Source organism: Pan paniscus, chromosome 13 (assembly GCF_029289425.2).
Source record: "Pan paniscus chromosome 13, NHGRI_mPanPan1-v2.0_pri, whole genome shotgun sequence".
NCBI lineage: Eukaryota > Metazoa > Chordata > Mammalia > Primates > Hominidae > Pan > Pan paniscus.
This window is the reverse complement of record NC_073262.2, coordinates 61,848,423-61,866,648: the sequence shown is the minus strand read 5'-3', so window position 1 is coordinate 61,866,648 and position 18,226 is coordinate 61,848,423. Positions and strand designations below refer to the sequence as shown.

The following is an 18,226-nucleotide window of genomic DNA, read 5'->3' as shown; positions in this document are numbered from 1 at the left end:
TCCTTACACTGTGAAACTGCTTATATAACAAGGACAAACACCAACCAACACTGCACATCTAAGAACACGGCCAGACGCCAAGATAAAAGACATCCTTCTTTATGCAGCAAACACTGGGGCTGTGTAACCCAATCAGGAAATCTGAGTCTGCCCCTGGGCTGTGTCTCAACGACAGCGCATCTTAACAAAGCTGCCTACTTTGGTATAGCACGTTATTTTATTAATTGCTTTTTTAAAGTAAACTTTTAAATTGAAGTCTAACAATGAACATATGATTTGTGTACAAATGACAATTGCACAGTGTCACTAATTTTCACTAAGTCAAATATACCTATGTAACCAGCACCCAGAAACAAAACATCCTCAGCTCTCAGAAGCCTCATGTGCCCTTCCCATCTCTTCCCCATTCCAAAGATTAAGCACATCTGACACCTAAAAGCAAAGAAGAGTTTTGCCTTTTTAAAAAGACTTCCCACTATTGTTTCTGAAGTATTTAAATGCACGTGCTCATTTAATATAACAATGTAGATAAAGAGGGCAGAATACAATTATTCCCATTTTACATGGATGCTATCTGAAGCTCTGAAAACTTACACAGCTGGGAAGAAGAACGTAAGATTCCTGGTTCCTATGATCTGATGGACAAATTGTGCTTACTATGTAAAAAATGACTGAAAAATATACAAACTGAATGTCCAAAAAACACGCATCAAGTTCAACCGAGGTCTAATTTCAGTTTTTATAATGAAAAAATTCCAAATGCTGTTTTTAAATAAATATCATAAAAGGGCAAAAATCAAAACCTAATGTCTAAAAGTCTTCACTGAAAAAGGATAGGTATAGAAGGAGTCAATGGTTAAGATACAATTTCAGGGTTTAAGTGAGGAAGAAGATGGAGGAGAAAAAAAAAATCACCCTACCCCTCGCTGCAAATGTTACCTCATGCTTAAGTTTTGTGAAAAAATAGACCTCTGGGAATAGGCCTTAAAAATGTTTCACCTTCAGCCAGGCACAGTGGCTCACGCCTGTAATCCCAGCACTTTGGGAGGCCAAGGTGGGTGGATCACCTGAGGTCAGGAGTTGGAGACCAGCCTGGCCAACATGGTGAAAATCCGTCTCTACTAAAAATACAAAAATTAGCTGGGCATGGTGGCAGATGCCTGTAATCCCAGCTACTCTGGAGGCCGAGGCAGGAGAATCACTGGAACCAGGGAGGCGGAGGCTGCATTAAGCCGAGATCATGCCACTGCACTCCATCCTGGGCGACAGAGCGAGACTCTATCTCAAAAAAAAAAAAAAAAAAATCTTTCACCTTCATTTTTCCCTTCAAAAAAACACAAAGCCCCACAGTAAACCCTTGCAAATAACTACCAGCAGGAGTAGCTTTAAACTCTGGCAGGCCTCTTGGCCCCACACACTCCATGACGGTAACCAGGGCTAGATGCCACCATTTGAAAAGTGAACGTGCAATTCGATGCCAACAGGAAACTTACCTGACATCTTGATAAATATACCTGGGGCTAAAAAGGTCAGAGTTTCACCCATGTCCGGCTCTCTGGACTAGTTTTTCAAATTCTTAACATAGTTTCCAATTCAAGCAGCTGAATGGTTTACAACAGTTTTACGTTATTAACATTTATCACTGTAAAATTGGAATGGGGACTTGGAGAAAGATTTGAGAATTCTTTGTTACCTGAAAATTTGCTCTTACAGTCACAATCAACTTCAACCAGGCAGGAAATTTAGAAATAATTTTGGTAATAAATGAAGAAAGCGTATCTCCATAATCAGGTTTATGAAACTCAGCTTCATTTAAGCCATCTATCAAAATAATGTATTCTTCTTCAGGAATTTTCTGCTCTACAGGATAAAATAATTTTTTCAAATTAAGAAATTATACATTTCTCTAAGACAGCAACACCCAGTGTATTTTAGTGCCCAGTTTAGTGTTAGAAACTAAAAAGGTTTACATATGGCACAAGAAACAGTTTTCACAGAAGCATATTTTCTATTAAATTTATAATGGAAACTGGAGCACAGAGCCAAAAGAAAACCAATTCTCACAAAACAAACATATTGCATGACACACGTTAGCAGAATCTCACTCGTGTATGTAACACAGTTAGCTCTTCATAAACCATTGTCATTGGGGTGGGCTACACAAAGATAATGAACACATACAGAGGCCCAATTCGGAAAGGTCACTAGGTCCCCCCATGAGAGCTCCCCAGTGGATTCCAGGGAAGGGAAACTGACCCCCTCACTGCCCCCAGCCCAGGGCAAACTGCCCTGGCCAAGCCATACAACCAACACAGCGTGAGAGCTCCACGCTACCGACTCCTCCAACAGGGCTTTTCTCTGCGAGCCTGAATCTGGTTTTCTATTTATTAGTGCTGATTTTCTGCCCAGGCAATAGAGAAGAAATGATGACATATCTGTTTTCTATCCCTCTAGCACCTTCCAGCAGAGGTGCCATGTGGGCAAGTAAACAAGCTCAAAAGGTGAGGAGTCCAGGGCAGAGAGGATGGGAAACTGAAGGGCCCATCAGGTCACTGATGTCCATTACCTTGTCGGGGACAAAAAATTAAAATGGAAACCTTTAGAAGTCACTTTAAGGTTTCAATTCAACTGAGCAGAGGCCCTGACAAATATATATGCTGGAAAATTCCTCCAAATAATCCACTTATTCCCTCAGATACTTAGGAGTGCAAAATACGCAACAGTCTTCTGTGGTGCAAGTCACCTAAACAGCCCACACTTACAAGCTGACTACTTTGGAACTGCTCAGTCATCACATTCATTCTTATCAGGGTGCTTCTTTTAACACTATACCATAGGGGTGGTGTAGGAGCGACCTCATGGGGCTGGTTCTGAGAAAGAGGAGTGGATGGGCACGGAGGCTTCGACATCCTCTCCATGCTCCACCTCACTTCTACCCCAGCCCGGCTGACCACCTGCCTTCTGGGGACCACCTGTGTCTGCTGTACCACTACTGAGATGGGGCTGTGGGTAGCTGCTGCGAAGTACCATTTCTCAGGTTTGTGAGTGGCTCCAGCACTCCCCTCTTGAAAGCTGCCACCGGGTCCTGCACACAGGATCGGAGGCTCAGCATGCTCTGTAGTTGGGGCTCCTTTATCAGAAGGTCTCTGTAGGCGGCCAGCTGATGGGACCGGCAGAGCAAAGCTGCGATGCTGTGCACAAACTCGGGCACCAGGCAAGTGTACGTGTTGTCAGCCTGGCAGTAGTGGTAGGCCACCACCTAGGGGGAAGCAGAACCGTCAGCATCACCTCACCCTCTTCACACAGCTCCTTCTGCAATCTCAAACAGGAACACAACTCTGCCCATTCGCTGGTAACAAGATACATAGCATCTATTCCCCAAGACTGGGTCATTTGTTAGCATAATTGTTCCATTTATTCCTTCCTTCACTTATGTGGTTTGCAGACCTTTAACTGCATCCACAAAGCCATCTTGATTAGCATAAAAATCAGCACAAGTTATTTTTTTATTTTTGTATTTAATATAAACAAACAGCATTCATAAAACCTAAAACCTACCCTGGCTTAGAGCAGCTCCAAGCCATCCTAATATTCTCAACATCAAAAAGTGCCATCTTCACTAGGTTTCTGTTCTCAAGAGCAGCGGCACCTCTTTAGGAAACCCTTTTGCTGATCCCAAAAGGCAGATGATAAACCTAGTGGCTGTGAGACTGGGGCTGTAGAGTCACAGCAGCTCCTTCTCCTGGTCAGGAGGGTCAAGACCTTGGCCCCTCCCCACACCCACACTGCATCAAGGGACACTGTGGAGGAGTTCTACAGGGGCGCTGTCTGAAGAATGAAACCCGAAATCACCAAATCTCTGCCCATCGTGTGGAGAGATAAGTTGGAGTTGAGAGGGAGCTGCCCAGGTACTGAGAGGAAAAGGAATGGTCCCTGTTCTAAGGGACCTGCAGTGTCAGCAGGCTGTTTGTGAGAGGGACCCCACGAAAGGGCCAGACACTGAAGTGTTGGGAATGGGAGGCGTGCTATAGATAGAAGAAAAATCCAATACTTTTCCAAAGGAGGATGATAGGAGAAACACAAGTAGAAGGTAAGGAAGGAAAAGAAGAGCAAAACACTCGTGCCAAGAGCTACCTGTTTTTTGGGAGTATCTGCCTTGCTGCTGTCCCACTGGGTGCGGCAAGCGCCTGCAGGAAGTAGGACAAGAACCACTAGCCACAGTTCATCACTGAGGGCACCAGACACTGAGGTTAGATGCCTTGCCAACCTGACACAGACAGTCAGGGATGTGGGATTAGATCCCAAGTCTGCAGAATCTTTAAAAGGCAAGTGGCAAAAGTAAATGTGCAACAGCTTTTCTCTGGCCAACCTGGAGTTGCCATGAGACTTTTGGTTTAGATTAAATTTATCATCAACAGAGGAAAGCTGGCTGCTCTCCAACTCTCACCTGGACAGAAATTAGCAGGGATACATGTGAGGATCCCGTAAGCTCGTGCAAACCATCATGAGATGTCCAGTACCACAGTCTCACATGGCATTTGACAAAAACAGCTTGGCAACCCAACAGTGGGTCATGAAATCTATTTATTTATTTTTTTTATTTTTTTGAGATGAAGTCTTGCTCTGTCACCCAGGTTGGAGTGCAGTTGCACAATCTTGGCTCACTGCAGCCTCCACCTCCTGAGTTCAAGTGATTCTCCCGCCTCAGCCTCCCGAGTAGCTGGGATTACAGGTGCCTGGCACCATGCCTGGCTAATTTTTGTATTTTTAGTAGAGACAAGATTTCAATATGTTGGCCAGGCTGGTCTCCAACTCCTGACCACTGGAGTGATCTGTACGCCTTGGCCTCCCAAAGTGCTGGGATTACAAGCATGAGCCGCCAGGCCCGGCCTTGAAATCAATTTAGAGCCACAATTTTTTAAAAAATAAACTTAGGAACACTAGAGTGTATTATAGGATATAAGAATAAACATAGTTCTAAAATGCTTTAGTTATGTGGGTGATTATGTGTGAGTGATCTCTAGTGTAAGATGTATCTCTTATGTGGGTCACAGTCAATGGAGTTTGAAAATCACCATAAGCAGGGATGGCTTTGAAGCCTGCACTACATCACTCATCTCAAATCACCCACTCATGACTAGAGGACTGTTCTGAACCAGTGGTCAGAACCATCAGGGGTGATGGCGCCAAGAGCAGTCATCATCCGGAAAGCAGAAGGGACGGGGATCTGGTGCAGGGCAGGATTCGGTTCAGCTCCCCTCACCAACCTCCCCACAGGGCCTCCTCACAAGGTGTCCCCATGGCTGCTGGCTCCAGCAGCTCTCCAGCTCCACCGACTCACACCACTGCTGCCCAGGGAAACTTAAGTAGCTCACTAGGAGCAAGGGATGTAACTGCTTTAATGCAGGAGTGCGGTTGGTGAGCCAGTGATGGGTGCTAAGCAGAAGAAAAACTTCAGAAAGACCTTGATGATCACAAATTTAAGAAGGGAAAGTTAGCCAAGGAAGGCTCTATTACAACTTCACGAGAAACCTCTGTCAGAAAGCCGAGGAAACCAAAGGCCTCAGACAACAGAGTGCAGGGGAAGACGTCTGGGTCAAGTCAAAAGCTCCCAATTTCCTGCTCACATACCAAATTAAGAAGAGCACATGCAGATAAGCACGGATTTGTGGCGAGTGCACATGCTACCTTCTGCTGCCTTGAGGAACTCTTTCAATCCATTGTTTAAGATGGATCAGGTCCACTGCCAATGTCTTAAAACAGATACTTACTGTCATTCACACTTTTACTTGGAGAACTTTATCACTATTTCATTAAAAGCTATACTTTATCATTAAGCAGTTGTCTCTGTTTTAAGCTTCCTTTTCCAATCTACTTCTCAGAAACCAAACTAGCAAATCTCTCTATGTGGAAGGCTCCCATAAAACAAGAAAGATTACCTTAGAAGCAAGATATTTCACTGCATCCTCTCTTGGTCTCTGGTTTTCAGCACTGATAGACCCAAGAGGTGTTTTAGCTGTGCTGGAAGCACTTGTGGAAGAACTCGGTGAAAGTAATGGAGTGAAATGAAGATCCTGAGTGGGGTCAGAGGCTGCAGAGAAAGACCCATTTCATTATGTACATCACAGTAGGAGCAGGGTGTGGTATTGAATATATTTCTTGATTCGTGCCAGGGCATATTTTAATAAGCAAGGAGTGAACATGGTCCAAAATTCAGAGGTCCACACGAGAGCACAGGTTCCCATCTCCATCTGTCTGCCACCCAACTGGTTCCCCTCCCTGGAGAACAGCCATCAGTGTACTGTTTCCAGTTTCCTCTATTAAATTTTTTTTTTCTTTTTCTTTTCTTTTCTTTTTTTTTTTTTTTAAGGCGGAGTCTCACTCTGTGGCCCAGGCTAGAGTACAGTGGTGCCATCTCGGCTCACTGCAACCTCGACCTCCTGGGTTCAGGTGATTCTCCTGCCTCAGCCTCCCAAGTAGCTGGGATTACAGGCACCCGCCACCACACCCAGCTAATTTTTGTATTTTCAGTAGAGACGGGGTTTTACCATGTTGGTCAGGCTGGTCTCAATCTCCTGACCTTAGGTGATCTGCCCATCTTGGCCTCCCAAAGTGCTGGGATTACAGGCATGAGGGCAGTGGCACAATCCCAGCTCACTGCAGCCTTGATTTACTGGGCTCAAGCGATCCTCCCACCTCAGCCTCCTGAGTAGCTGGGACAAAAGGCGGGCACCACTATGACTGGCTAATTTTTTGTAGAGACGAGGTCTCCCTATGTTGTCCAAGCTGGTCTCAAACTCCTGGGCTCAAGTGATCCTCCCACCTCGGCCTTCCAAAGTGTTGGTATTACAGATGTGAGCCACTGCGCCTGACCTATTAAATTCTTTTGTGTCTTAAAAATCTCGCATGATTCACTTGTTCACCATGTTTAGAGTGGGTTTATTGCATATGAAATAAACAGTAAACAGTCAAACATTTGGCTACTCTATCCTATGTCTTTATAATTTTGGAAAATCCAATACAGAAGACGAAGGCTATGCCAAACAGGGTGCAAAAGAACTCCACATTAGAGTCCATCTGAGCTTGTTCTGCCAGGAGCCCAACCCCTTGCTCTTAGGGCCCCAAATTCTCCAGGACACTTGATCAGGCCTCACTGGCCCATCTCTGCCTGTATCTAAAGGAAGAGGGGGTTACAGTTCAGGAGGACATCAGGGAACACTGGCCTCACCCCAGCTTACAGCTGAATACACATCATGATGGAGGGACATATTGAAACAGTTCACTTCACACATGATGGCAAACCTGATATAGTAGCTGCAACAACTTGAGGAAAATTGGTATTTTATGTCTATGTGAACAGCAATTTCCTCCATCTATCTTATGTTAATAAACTAGACAAGTAATTAAACATGCACGTACTTTTAGGTGATGAACCCGGGCTGTTGGAAGCAATCTGCCTCATGCGGCTTCCGTGGCAGCTCAGGGCCACCAACTTGGAAATGATTGCCGTCTTCCCAAATCCCACATTGCCAACCACCACCGCGCCTCTGTTTTCTGCCAGTTCTGTGTTCCTCAAGTTTTCTTCTATCTGGTGAAAGAGCCAATCCCTTCCCACAAACACAGAGTCTGTTGTTATGCTTGGTACTTCAAACAACAAGGGTTTCAACAAAATGTCTTGTGGCTTGTAGGGAGCAAATCGTGCTTCAAAAGAAGAAAAAAAAATTTTAGAAAAATGTCATAATTTTATAAACTAAGAAACTCAAATATCATTGCTTGTGTGTTACATTAAATCCTTAGCTTTACCCCCCACTAGGATCTGTCTGTAAGCATTTCCAATCTCGTTCTATTAATACTTCTGTAATACCTCAATTACCATACCCTATTGGACCAATAGGAAACTAGAGCGTCCTATTGAAATTACTGTCTAGTCTTGTCATGGCTTTGAATTATTCTCAGGACTCAAGGCAGACACACAGAGGATTAGAGCAAGCCATGTGAGGGGCCAAATCATGTCTCATTGGTTCATCTGGAACTGCATTTAAGACGTGCTTCTTCCCTGCTGTATGAATAAAACAGAAACATGTTTTCCCTAGAAATAGGGCTCTGCTCTCATCCAGGTGTGATGACTCTTTGCCTGTACAGTGAGGCTGCTGTGTACCTCACACAACTGTGTTACAGGTAGACAGAGAACATGGCCAATACAGTCCAAGGATTTTTTTTTTTTTTTTTTGAGATAGTTTCACTCTTGTTGCCCAGGCTGGAGTGCAATGGCACGATCTCAGCTCACTGCAACCTCCGCCTCTTGGGTTCAAGCAATTCTCCTACCTCAGCCTCCCAAGTAGCTGTGATTACAGGTACCTGCCACCATGCCCAGCTAATTTTTATATTTTTAACAGAGATAAGGTTTCACCACATTGGCCAGGCTGGTCTCAAACTCCTGACCTCAGGTGATCCACCCGCCTCGGCCTCTCAAAGTGCTGGGATTACAGGCATGAGCCACCGCGCCTGGCCTAGTCCAAGAATTGAAACAAAGCTTATACTTTATTAGTAATAAACACCTAATGAGTGTTAAACTACCCCTCACTTCAAAACTACCCCTCACTTCAAAATAACTTACTGCAGAATTACTTTTTCAATTCCAGAAGCAAGTCAATCACATATTTTAAAGGAAGAAGCCCCAAACCGTTGAGGATGACCTCTTAGCACACCTCACAGATATGCTTTTAGCGCAAACACACTTTCCATCATGTTATAAACACAGTTGGCTTCAATGCTGGTTATCACAGACTTTCAAAGTTACTGACTGAGTTAGTCATAACCATTATCGCAGCTGATGCCAGGATAAATACCTTTAACTTCCTGTGCCCTACCTCCGGCCGTATTGTGCCATGGTAATCTAATTGACGTCCGTAGAGGAGCATTTCTCTGCCCGTCTAAATAACTCAGATCTTCCAATTTGGTTGAGCTTGTTGCTGTAATATTAAACTGAAGTTTAGTATCTTCAAAGGTGACTTTAAATTTCATACCTAAGTGACTATAACTTATAAATCACTAAGCAATTCAGTTCAGGCTTTCAACAAAATTTACTTAAACGTCATTTTGATATTGTTTGCCCCAGTTTATTTTTCTGGCAGTATCATTAGTTGAAAAGTGGTAAAAACCAAATGCTTCTTTTTCTTAAAGTTACGTTGACTGAGTTGCCAGAATTCTCCATTATTCCTGGAAAGAGACAGAATTCACCATAAAGTGTTTGATGAGGAAATCTGACAATCATGTGGCACACAGCAAAGCTTCAGTACTTAACACCACAAGCAGGTGGCATGCTGCTAGATTCTTCTCTGCAGCTCTGGGGAGCTTTCTGCTGTTTGGAATTCCAAACTTATTAATTAAATGGGCAGATTCTATGTGTACAATTCCACAGCACCGAGAACACTAAAAGTTGGCTCAGTAGTAATAGTATAATCATATTCCTAAGCTTCAAATATATGTGTAGACTTATATACACATTCTATATCATACCGCATTTTTTGGTGTTTTTTATTATAAAAATAAGTTATGTTTACCTCTGACCAAGTCAGTAAGACTCATATCACCTAAGTATTTGTTATAAAGCATTAAAGAGCAGGGTGCAGTGGCTCACGCCTGTAATCACAGGACTTTGGGAGGCTGGGGTGGGTGGATCGCTTGAGGTCAGGAGTTCAAGACCAGCCTGGCCAACATGGTGAAACCCCATTTCTACTAAAATACAAAAAAAATTAGCTGGGCATGGAGGCGGGTCTCTGAAATCCCAGCTACTTGGGAGGCCAAGGCAGGAGAATCGCTTAAACCCGGGAGGCAGAGGTTGCAGTGAGCCAGGATCGTGCCACTACACTCCAGCCTGGGTGACAGAGCAAAACTCTGTCTCAAAAAAAAAAAAAAAAAAAAAAAAAATTAAAGATCTATTCAAACATTCATACAAGTTAGATTACAAAAACAACTACCGCAAAATAATTTTGCTAATTCTCAAGAAATCTTAGAAGCAAGTAGATAGTACACGTTTTTGCCTTTTAAAAACCCCTCCTGTTATTACATTGAGGAAAATCTAAAATTAACCTAATTTGGTTTATGGGTTAAGCCCAACATGAAGTACTGTTAATCTTAGTCAGATTATTATCTTTCAGGACAAGAAAATATACAGTGACTTGAGGGCAAATGAGAGCCTAGAGGGAGACATAGTGCCTGGGTAAAGCCTTCTTAGCACTGGGGACACATCTTCAGTGGGACCAAGGTGCAGGGCACAGAAGTCGAGTTGGGCCATCTGTCTTCTGAAAACCCTCTGGCTGCCCAACAGGCTCTGACCCAGCATCCAGCTGCTGACCAGTGCCATCCGTCCTACCTGCACCCTTCCTATTTCCCCCTACTAAGATCTCAGTCCTTCTCTTCCTCACTATCCATATCATCCTCTCTTATTCCTTCATTCAACAGCCACCTGGGTGGCTCCAGGCCTGACTGTGTTGGCATATCCCCTCTCGCTGCATCCTCCAAAGGGCAATCCAACACGTGCCCTGCCTACTCATCCTCCCAGCGAGCAAGAAACACCTGAAACCTTGACTTCACGACAGCATGCACCTATGCCTCTGTATCCTCCTGGTGCATATCCACAGTGTATACACATTTAAGTGAATATTCTATGCACTTTGCCAGCTACCACACAAATCTTTCCCATTAGAAAGACTCAGCTAATTACTTGTTGGGGATTTTAAATGGATCGAATGTACGGTAATCCAAGGACAGCGTCTAGCTTCTCTCTAGGCCCTTCATAAGTAGGGTGTATAAAATCTCCCGGAGGGCTAACAGGACTACACTGTCTTCCCCAAACCTTCTTACCTCCCTACAGTAACACAGCTTGGAACATTTTCTAGGCTCCTGCCTGAGCACTGAGACCCTTCTCCTCACATGCCTCATGGTGAATGCACCCACCAAGGCACAGGTAGAAGGGGCAGGCAGCCATATTCATAACCCGTAATTCATTTCAGAGCCAGAACAGTCATGAACATCTGACATAATGTTGCAGCCCTAGAGAATAAAAAGATGCTTTAGAGCCTCAAAAGTGTTGCCTATTTCCCTTCTTCCCCTGACTCCTTAGAACAGTTTATAAATTTATAACAACTGAAAGGATTAAAAATATGTGACCATAAAAGACATTCCAAATAAAGGATTGCAAAAATGCCCTAGATCGTATCTAAACAGGTACAGGAGATGTTAAGATTCCACAGGCCTGTTTTCAGATTCCCAGTCACTAGAGCTTCGGCACCAAAATCTGCAACAGAGCAGCCTCAGCACTTCCACAGCTCTTGGCTGATTCTCAATTTCAAATACGATTAAGCCAAGCTGAAAGCTGCAGCAGGGCCCTAAGCCACCACCTGCCAGCTATCTCAGTTTTCTGAGGCATTTTCGAAGCCACCAATAGAGGTGCCAGTGAATAGGGCAGGGAGATTTCAGTGGCTTAGCTATGTGCCCAGGTGCTCCCCACCCTCTGAGCAGGTAACTTGGGCCACTCTGCCCTCTCAGGCATGCCTACAGTAGATTCTCAGTTGTTACCTATGCAAAAGTCAGACTCACATTCAGTATTTACCCATAAACACTTTCAAAATCCTAGACACTACTCAGGGCCCCAAAAACCCAAAGGTAAAGCAATAATTTCATGCTATAATAAACCCACTGCTAGAATCTCTACAGCGAAATTAATTATATACTTGTTGTGCACACACACACACACCATATCTAACATCTGGATAAGAAGCACATTTCAAGATGTGGAGGAAAGTCCGTTTTTTGGTGAGGGTGGGCTTGGTGGGGCAAGGCAGAGGGAGACATCTCTAAGCTGAACAAAGAGGAACATTTGCTAAAGTTGTGGTCTAACCTATGGAAAGTCCATGCCAATAAGTCCAGGGCAATGACCAGTTTTAGGAAAACTGGATAGCAATCATGCTTGTTTCCTGGAAAATTAAACACAGTGTTCTATAATCCACTCAGAAAGTATTTTGAAAGGAAAAAAATAGTAAAAAATAGAACCCATTACCCAACTTCTTTGATTTAAAACATACCTTTAAAGGCTTCTAGGTCTGTTTTTAATAAAGGAAAGAGGTGTCCATGTCATGCATTTTGATGTGATATATAGTTGTCCAAACCAATCCCACTCTAATAAATATCTTTACAAAGAAAATCTGTATAGTGAAATAATCTTTAAACCTAGCCAACTTATTTTTATAATCTTTGTCAAAAAATAAAAATAAAAAAAACCTGTCACTGTACTACATGGTTAACAGACAATTCCATTCTCTGTAGCAAGCTCAGTAAAGGACCTTAGGAAGAACTTCTGCACCCAATCCCCTAGGGGCCAGCCCCATGAGGAGGCTGTGAACAGAGGTCTGGCATCACCCTTCCTTTACCTGCCAATCCTCATATGCCAAAACACCTTTCCCACCAAAAGGCAATTTGTTTACCTGGATCATAACATGCAAATACTTCTAAGAGATTTCTGTATACAGTCCTTCACATATTATTCTGATTCTTCTAACACTGAGTGTTCTCTGCTGCCCTGTTTGTAGCAGCCTGCCTTCTAATCACTAAATAGTGCTGCATAGAGTCTATACAACCTGAATCTTACTCTTCAATGGTACTTGAAAAATCTTGCCATTTCCTCTTAACTGAGGTTCAACTTCAGGGGCAGGAAGGGAGGCAATGAAGAATCTACCAGACTCCTAGCTTGTTAACAGATATCATGAAATAGGCCTTTGCTCACGTCCTTTCAAAATATGCATTTAGTTTAAAAAACACGTACCACACAAGAAATGAGCAAACCCATTAGGCCAGGTAGACTTTGCTCAAATCTAGAGGTGAAACCCTCCCATTCCACAGGAGGTCTAGCTCAAGGGCACACGCAGAAGCTAATGAATGCGCACAGCAGAAATCAGAAAGCTCTGCTCTATAATCACGGCAGCCTCCTGGAAAAGCTCAGCTCACACCCACTGTCACTTCACATGGCAGGAGACCCATAAAGAACATCGAGCAGAAAACAACCCCAAATGGGATGCTTTTAACACTGTTAAAATTAACACAGTCATGTTTCCTAATTTTAAAACAGCTTGACTAAATTGAGCACAAGTTCACTATTTTTGTTGAAGTCAATAAAGTGATCAAGTTCTGGGATAATACAAATGATCCATTCATCATAACTAGGTAAATACGGTCTAAAGCGCCTTGGGTGCCACATACTCTGTTAAAGTGGTGGGACAGTGGTGGGAGGACAGGAAAGCTTGTGGAAGGACTATCAGTCAACTTGTAAAATGTTCTCTAGTATTTCTCTCCAGCAGACATGCCAAATCCCTCTTCTGGAACAAGGCCATTTCACTTCCTTTGAAAGTGAATTAGAGTTGTGCCTCAGAACTTTTCCATTAGGGTCACTTATTTATCAGCTACTTCAGAGTCCCATTGTAAAAGAACACCCAACAACCACCAGAGTGACCCACCGCATCCTGAAAGCATAGTATAAATCACAGAGAAATTCTCTGACGTAGGAGCGGAGAATCTGGGTCCCTGCACTAGTAGAAGAGAAATGTTAAGTGCTACACTGATAACTAAGAATGACTGTAACAAGTTCCTCTTCTAAACTCAGCACAGGGCATGGAGTTTAGAAACTAGAAACCTTAAAAACAGGCCCCACAGCTCAGATGCAGAGAGCTCCTTTCCCCACCCACCTGGAGCTATAGTCATCCTTCACTATGCACTGGAGATCACTTCCAGGGCCCCCTGAGGATACCGAAATCCTCAGATGCTCAAGTTCCTACTATAAAATGGGGTAATATTTGCACATAACCTACAAACATCCTCCCATATATTTTAAATAATCTCTAGATTACTTATAATACCTAATACAATGTAAATAGTTGTGAGACTGTATTTTTAAATTCTTATTATTTTTTATCGATTTTTTTCCTTGGGTATTTCTGCTCCATGGCTGGATGAATTCATAGATGTAGAACTATAGATACAGGGGACTGACTGTATTCTCCTTGCTTGACACACACCTGGCGACCAGTCTGACTATTGACAGTTGCCAGCCTTTGTGCTTTCTTCTTTGTTCCAGCTGCTGCATCTCGGTAAAGCATGTCTATCTCGAATATTTTCATTTCCTTGATTGAGAGCTCCTACTTCCACTGCTTACATTTTAAGCCGTGAGCTCCATTTTAACTAAATTGTACAGAAATTCGGCCCTCTTGCCTGTACAATCGGCCTCAATTAGACGAAAATAAGTTTGTAAGTTTGGTAAGAAGATCCTCGAGCTGATATTAACAAACTCACTCAACAATTCCCATTTACCAGGAGGTAATAAACAGTAATGAATTTTCTAAGGCTTAAAACAACAAAAACCGAGAGGAGAGTTTTTATACTTTCTTCTCTTATATACAAAGAGCCCGACAGTCCAAATAATCGATTTAAAGAATTCCAGAGCAGAAGGATCACTTAAAGACCATTAAGTACAGCCTTATTGTGTTTACAGATTAGTAAACTGAGGCTTAGAAAAGGTAAGTGCCTGACCCACGGCCACGAAGCTGGCTTGTATCTGGAGTGCCTTCCCATGTGAAGACAGTGAACACAGGGCACCTTGGTCTCCCTGAGATAATCCTTCCAGGGAAAGGTGTGGCCTTACCTGCAACTGAGTTGGGCCGTGGCATTATTAGTGAGCTGGAGCCCTGAGAATAAGGGACTGGACCATCTCCAGCTGAGGATTCTGCTTTGGGCAGCGTGCTCTCTGCTGACCCGGTGGTCTCCTCTTCTGCCACTGGGGAGCAGTTATCTGCCCTGCGGTCATGAAGCACTCCCTTCTGAACCCCTAATCTTAGGCTTCCATCTTTATTCCATTCCAAACTGGAGCCACTCCGGTCATCATTTTCGGATGAACTTGTAATTGTGGCTGAAATGAAAGACCAAAATACTTTGAAGGAGGCCAGGCACAGCTGGGGCTGAAGAGTTAAAACATGCACACTGCCCTCCCCAGGATCAATGGAAAGTTTTCCAGTCCACACAGATTTTTATCAAAGTATGTTCCATACAATGTATTTTGGTAAATTAGAAGAATGTGGCTTACCAGGGGAAATAAGCTGCTAAATCACTCTACAGAGAAGAGGAGAGAGGGAGAAACTCTGATAGGAAGATAATGAAAAAAATTGTCTAAAAAGTATCAGAGTTAAGAGTAAAATTATGTAACTTGCAGATAATGTATCCTCTTTTTAACAAAGATTACTCACAAAAGAATTCATGTCTCATTAAATTCCTTTGAACCTTTAAATATACTTTCCAAATTAATAACATTTGCTGGGGGTGGGGGAGCGGGAACAAACAACAGAATGGTTAATGCAGAAACGGTGCAGGAGAAAATCTTTAGAAACAAAAATACAATTATAAAGTCAAACAGAGAATTTGACCCTTAAAGCTTATAACATCTATTCAAGATGATCCAGAGAGACTGACTTATTATTTCCTCAGCAACACGAAATGGAAAACCTTCCCATATCCAGCGCAGGTGAAGCACCAGCAGGAGAAGGTATACTATGACTGCAGAATTCACATTTAATCTCCAAGAAAGAAAACCAGCACAGAAAAAAGGTACAAAAAACCTTTTGTAAACATCTTGGCAAAAGAGCAGAAAGAACATGGTCAAAGAGCGAAGCAATACTCACCCTACATAGCTTCTACAAAGAGTCACTTCAAATTTAAAGATGCTGAGCCATACGGGATCCCCTTGCAACCACAGGTCATCATCACCTGGGCCACTCACACCGCCCCACTGTTAGAACTAACGCTGGCTGCGTCCTTGAGAACAGGGGCCATGTCCACCGATGCCTCTTTCCCTATCTGGATTCCAGTCACCTAGGCCCTCAACTCCAAGCCTGTTAAATGGGAGTGCACAGGGCCAAAGTGCATTCAGAACCCAGCTCCTGGATCAGGCTGCTTTAGCCACACACCAAGATGATACACACTGTATCATAAGGCTGGTAAATTAGCTCAGGGTCAGTTATTTAGGATCAAAGGGTCTGAAGGGTTTAGCTTTGTTTATATTCTTTACGGTTTAGAAGTAAAGACAAAACTATTTCCTTGCAGTGGCCACAGGACATCCTGTCACAATTCTGACTGTCTTTACTCCTCCTGCTGCTGCAGCCTGGACTTATCACCCTCTCTGGTTGCCTATTTTTAAAAATCCCACATAAATGCTGAAGCCTTCCCTAGAGTATCCATGGCTACCTTTTCCTTTTCTGAATAGCACAGCACAGCACATAGTAAGTGCTCAATAAATGCTTGCTAATTGAATGAATGAGCAAATGAATAAACTTCAATTCCATTTGTGGTCAGAGACACTACACTTAATCTCACTTACCAGAGTTCAGGATCTGATTTTGGGTGCCCATCGTTATGATTCCCAGCATTTGCCAGTGTTCCATCAGCAGTATTAAACCATACCTCCACCTCTTTGGAATCAATCACAGCCTTCCTTGTGTTTTTAAATAGACCATTTATATGAACATAGGCATAGCAAGTATGACTCTTTCCATCATAAAAATGCCAATGGTGGTGTTGACAGCAGAAGCTAGCATTTACTGAAGGTTTGCTATATGCTAGAAGTGTGCTAATGTTTTTCAGGAGTGGTCTAATTTATTGATAAGATTATTGCTTATTAATGGTAATCCTGTTAATAAGCTTGAAGCATAAAAATGTGGGCCATCCCATAACACAGATTGTGGTGTTACAAACCTTCACATTTAAATCCAGCATTTGCAACTCAAAATGCTTTTCTCAGACATATTGTAATAAGTTAGGTTCACAGGCTACTCCAACATCCAAGTGACAGGAAGAGTTCCAGGCTAGGGAGAGAGGGGATTTGTTTGGTTTTATTTTTGTGGCTGTTACATTGGAGAGCACGTATTTGTAAACTGAAAAATTAAACCAAAAGTCAAAGTGCTCTCCCTAAGTGCCAAGCACTTCTGAAACAAACCCCAAAGATCTGAGTCCTAACTAGGACCTCAAGCAGGGGAAATAAGGACTTAGCTCACTTCCTGTTATAAGTGACAGCACTGTAATCAGGACCTCAGGGACCCATGGAGCAGCTGAGGACGGCTGGGAAGGCCAGGTCAGAGCTCCTGATGGCAGGACAGGTGGAAGGTGTGGCTCTCACTGGCAGATATGTGCCCTACACTGTGCCCAGCATCTCGTGGAGGGGGAGAGGGGGCGGAGGGGCAACACTCAGGTCCTGGCAGGGAGAGGAAGGAAAAGGGGTGGGGGAGGAAGGGCTCAGCTGCAGGAGCAGTCACTGCGAAGAGAAGTCCCAGATGGGGTAACCATTTAGAAATGAACATATTGTAAGGTCAGTGTTTATATGAAGGAGACTAGTGAGGAAGAAGAGGCAGCCCTTCTGCTGCCCTCACAAAGTTCCTGTGAGAGAGGCATTCCACGGTCCACATGTCCCAGGGTTCTCAGAGGCAGGGAGGCTGGAAAATCTGAAGCCACTCCATTGACACTCCTTCCTGGGATTCAATATCAGATGTAGCCTACACAGGTGGAAGCCCAGACACTCTCATCTTGGCTCAGCTCCATCTGAGCCCTGAGGCAGATCCAGCTGAGCAGATGAAGGCCAAATCAGTCTGGCTTCCCTGCATAACCTAAGAACAACACCAAACATGGCAGCCCCGGAGTCCCCAAGAAGAGAAAGCTGGTTCTTCCAATAAACGACATCTTTCTTTCTTCCAACCTTACAGAAATTCAAACTCCTAATCAGGTTAACCCAGTCAATCACTCTCAAGAATGCTTGTGGGTACACGTACACATCAAGGGCAGCATCTTAACTGTGATGACTTAAAAAAAAAAAAAAAACTCTAAAAAGTGCTATTTGACATTTCCCAGAGACTGGCTAATGTTTATAGTTGCCTTAATAATTTAAAAATCCTAGCATTTTGTTCTTTGGACTAGTATAGATGGCAGCTTTTGTCAATTACAGCTTGCTATCATCACCCAAACTGGGTCTCAGCCACCCTCGTGACACAGAGCATTCTGAAACTGAGCGACTTATCAGGCCTTAAATTTTATAAGGCTGTGAGGTTAGGCTGTGCCTCACAATTTAGTGTTACATTCCGTTTAGTCTCAAGGACAGTGTCTTATCTTCCTTTGTACTAGTGTACAGGGGTAGAATACT

The 18,226-nt window shown here is 43.4% G+C and overlaps 1 protein-coding gene across 7 annotated transcripts in view; it reads right to left on the bottom strand.

Moving 5' to 3' along the window:
* Positions 1-18,226, bottom strand: part of TANC1 (tetratricopeptide repeat, ankyrin repeat and coiled-coil containing 1) — a 263,697-nt gene that overhangs the window by 54,438 nt on the left and 191,033 nt on the right. For 5 of the 7 annotated variants that reach the window (XM_055108612.2, XM_055108616.2, XM_055108614.2 and 2 more), the window contains 6 exons: positions 14,693-14,956; positions 8,850-8,972; positions 7,420-7,701; positions 5,940-6,091; positions 3,028-3,259; positions 1,694-1,860 (listed from right to left, as the gene is read on the bottom strand). In XM_055108612.2, coding sequence (XP_054964587.1) covers positions 1,694-1,860; positions 3,028-3,259; positions 5,940-6,091; positions 7,420-7,701; positions 8,850-8,972; positions 14,693-14,956 — 1,220 coding nt within the window. The remainder of the gene's footprint in view (positions 1-1,693; positions 1,861-3,027; positions 3,260-5,939; positions 6,092-7,419; positions 7,702-8,849; positions 8,973-14,692; positions 14,957-18,226) is intronic. The other 2 variants (XM_055108615.2, XM_063595382.1) reach the window with 1 other exon arrangement.